General features: G+C 33.8%; 1 protein-coding gene across 1 annotated transcript; it reads left to right on the forward strand.

Moving 5' to 3' along the window:
- Positions 1 to 2,085: 2,085 nt before the first annotated feature.
- Positions 2,086 to 3,075, forward strand: LOC145591908 (uncharacterized). The gene is made up of 2 exons (XM_081648389.1): positions 2,086 to 2,643; positions 2,725 to 3,075. The coding sequence occupies exons 1-2, from the start codon at positions 2,086 to 2,088 to the stop codon at positions 3,073 to 3,075; spliced, it is 909 nt and encodes a 302-aa protein (XP_081504515.1).
- The last annotated feature ends 900 nt before the right edge of the window (positions 3,076 to 3,975 follow it).

The raw sequence follows: 3,975 nt of genomic DNA on the forward strand, positions 1-3,975 counted from the left end.
AATTTTTTTGGTTATATTCTAAATTAATTATGTGAATTTGTTAATTGTGATTTTTTTGAATCAAGATCATCCACCTACATTGAATGAAGAAAAATAGGACAAAAAAACCAAAAAAGAAAAGAAGAAGCATGATGAAGAAAAGAACAACAAAGAGAATAAGCAATAGTAATTATTTTGAAAACATTAGAAATTACACTGGTACAAAACTAACCTAAGGTAACACCACATGGTATCACTTTCAAACACTAGTACATAACTAATTTATAAGTAACACTATTGTAACACTTTGATATTATGTAACATTTGATTGTAACACTTTGATTTTAATTAACACTTGATTGTAACACTTTAATATTAAGTAACACTTGATTGTAACACTTTAAAATAGGTAACATTTTGTGGTAACATTAAGAGGTGTTACTTATTTATGGGGAAAAAATAAATTAAAATTTCAATAAAAATTAAATAAGTAAATGTGTTAATTAATTCCCAATTTTGGTTTTAAAAAAAAAAAATTAATTCCCAATTTTAACAATTCATTTAATTTTTTTTTTTTGAAACCTTAACAATTCATTATCTGCTAGTTAGGTTTATTATTTCCTCCAAAAAAAAAATCTAGGTTTTTATTATTACCTCCAAAGGAAAATAAAAAACACGAAAAATTTACGAGCAAAGTATTTCGTTCAATTCGAAACCGCCAAAGTTAAAAAAAAAAAAAAAAAAAAAAAAAAAAAAAAAAAAAAACACACAAAATCTGCTAGTTTATTCTAAGCTCTGACCTAAGTTTATTCTACCTCATGAATTCTACCAGTAGAATCAATTCGTCCAATTTCATCCTCTTAGAGCCATCGAAAATCTAGTTCGTTGATATTGGGTAAGAATCACAAAATCATTCGTTGCTTGAGCGTGATATTGGCCTAGTATCATCGAAATTGTGCTACTAAAATTCCAGGTATGCGTTTTTTTTTTAATCTTAATTTATTTGGTTTTTTATTCATTAATTTTCAAGAATTTGTGTAAATTAATCGTTTAATTTTTTTTATAATTGAATTTTGAACATAATTTTGTAGATAGATTACATGCAAATTCGGGTAGAGATTGTAAAGATGTCACTTTGAACTGATTCATTGAATTCTGAAGATATAATTATATATGTTAGTGTTATTAATTATAGTCCTTGTTTTGGTTTCTGCTTATTGGGGTTTTCTTGAGGAACATTGCATTTTGTAAGATCAAAATTGCAATTTATGACTTGAAATTCACTAGTATTGATTATAATTACAGTGTTATGTGTCTTTTTCCCTTTCCAAACTAGTGCGTGTACATTCAGTTGCATTCTTCTATGGCTTGCAACATGATTTTCCTTTTATATGTATGCATGTATATTTGCTTTGCTTGTTGTGAATCGCGTGATGTGCAATCGAATGAATATAAAAACTAAAGTTGTAATTAGTCAAATTAGCTTGGGGTAATTGGCCCTAAAATCTGAATTTGTGATTCAGATTTTAGGGCCTTTTGGAATTAGCTCTGGATAAATACGACGGATAAATAGGTTCCAAAAGGCATCAAATCTAGCAGCTAGTTTTACAGAATTTCATGCCTTTTGGAACCTATTTATCCAGAGGCCGTATCCGTATTTAGTTGCTTGTGTTTTTATAGGGGTGATAATTAACATAGGTAATCATGTGTTCTTGGCTTCTCGCTTTTGTGGTTTGGCTTACAACCTTTGGCAGAGTCTTTTTTAGGTTCATTCATATATTCGGGGCGGTCTACTTTATTGGGGCATATCATTTGTAGGTCCGTGGTATGAGTTTGAGAGGGCATAGGTTGTAGCTATTTTGGTTGTGGTGTGATGTCAGAATGTTAACAATAAGGTAAAATTGACGACAAAAGTAGCTAATTATTAGTTTGATCTGTTAAAAGTAGCATGCTATGGTACTTGTAGTTATTCTGTAATGAAGATGAGATGATAGTAACCTAAAGACAAAAAAAATCCCCAAAATTGAAGTTATTTTCTTCTCTTATGTATAGCAATCTTCTTCTCTTTAAATTCACTTATGTTTTTATTTTGATAAAGGAGACAAAATGAGTAGTTGGACCAACTTCTTACAATCTAGTAATGAGTATGAGAAAGGTGTAGAGGATTATTTAGATAAAGCATTTTCTACACGAGCAATTGGAGATCAAATTACTTGTCCGCGTAAGTTGTGTTATCACCGCTTTTGGCATCGTAGAGAGACAGTGTTTAATCATTTGATTGCGAACGGGATCGAGCCTGGCACTAAAGGATGGCATTGTAATGAAAAGGGCATGTCATCAACATCAAATGCAGAGAGGGATGTTGAAGACATGTATGATGATATTGAACGTTTGATATATGATATTCATAGAGATATGGCAGAAAGGTATGAAGGGGTTGGAGATGAGCCCAATGATGAGGCTAAGAAGTTCTATGATTTAGTTGAAGATGGAAAACAAGAGCTATACCCCGAGTGCAAAAAAATTTCAAAGCTATCATTACTTATTCGTTTTTACCTATTGAAGTGTACTCATGGGTTAACTAATGTAGCAAGTTCAGATTTTTTAGAGCTTTTTCGAGAAGTGTTACCAGATGCATCTAATTTGCCTAACTCTTTTAATGAGGCAAAGAAATTGATAAAAGATCTAGGCCTTCATTAAGACAAGATTGATGCATGTCGTAATGATTGTATGCTATATTGGAAGGAGCACGAAGATGCCACGTCTTGCCATGTTTGTCATGCTCCAAGGTGGAAAGAAACACAGAGTGAAAACCAAGAAAATATTAGCAATGAGCCATCTAAAAAAGTGCATCAAGTCCCTGCAAAAGTTCTTTGGCATTTTCCACTTAAACCAAGGCTTCAAAGGTTGTACATGTGTTCAGAAATAGCAGAGCTAATGAGGTGGCATGGTGAAGAAAGAAAGAAAGATGGGTTATTGAGGCATCCTGCTGACGGTGAGGCATGGAAAGAGTTTGACCAAAAGTACCCAGATGTTGCTAATGAAACACGTAATGTTCGTTTGGGGCTTGCAAGTGACGGATTTAATCCATTTTGAACTATGAGCACACAACATAGTACATGGCATGTTGTTCTAATTAATTACAACTTACCACCATGGCTGTGCATGAAGTCAGAATTCTTAATGTTATCCCTCCTTATTCCCGGGCCCACCTCTCCTGGAAATGACATTGATGTCTACCTTCAACCATTGGTTCAAGAACTTAGAGATTTGTGGGAGTATGGGTTGGACACCTATGATGCAAAGAAGCGTCAAACATTAAGATGCTTGCAGCTTTACAATTAACGACCAGTGACTTTCTAGGTTATGCTATGCTATCTGGTTGGAGCACCAAAGGGAAATTTGCATGCCCCTATTGTCACTACGAGACTAATCATCATCACTTGAATAATAGTAACAACTCCTGCTATTTGGCTCATCATCGATGGTTAGATAAAAATCATCCTTGGCGACATGATATGGAGTCTTTTAATGGGGAAAAGGAAGAGAGGACATCTCCAGATCCTTTAACAGGGGATCAAATTTCAAGCTTGTTGGAAAACTGGGAAAACAAGTTTGGAAAGTTACAACCAAAGAAGAAATATGTAGATTGTCCATGGAGAAAGTCCTCCGTCTTCCACACTTTCCCTTATTGGAAAGATTGTGGGTTTCGTCATCATTTGGATGTCATGCACATCGAAAAAAATGTATGTGATAATGTGTTGGCAACTTTGTTAGACGTACCTGGCAAGTCAAAAGATCATCATAAGGCTCTATTAGATCTGCAAGAAATGGTATAAGGGAATAACTACATCCTATAGATGCTGGTGACGGGTGGTATGTTTTGCTGCCAAAAGCATCATTCTCAATGACGAAGGAAGAGAAAATCATATTTTGTAGTGTTTTGAAGAGGCAAAGTTTCCCCAAGGTTGTGCATCAAATATTGCAAGGTGTGTG

Source organism: Chenopodium album, chromosome 18 (genome assembly GCF_948465745.1).
Source record: "Chenopodium album chromosome 18, dcCheAlbu1.1, whole genome shotgun sequence".
Lineage (NCBI taxonomy): Eukaryota > Viridiplantae > Streptophyta > Magnoliopsida > Caryophyllales > Amaranthaceae > Chenopodium > Chenopodium album.

What these genes read in the sequence shown, in the direction of transcription:
- LOC145591908 (XM_081648389.1), top strand. Translation starts at nt 2,086, where the DNA reads ATGAGTAGTTGGACCAACTTCTTACAATCTAGTAATGAGTATGAGAAA. An exon ending in TGCCTAACTCTTTTAATGAG is followed by an intron (nt 2,644 to 2,724) that starts GCAAAGAAATTG and finishes CTATATTGGAAG; the next exon opens with GAGCACGAAGATGCCACGTC.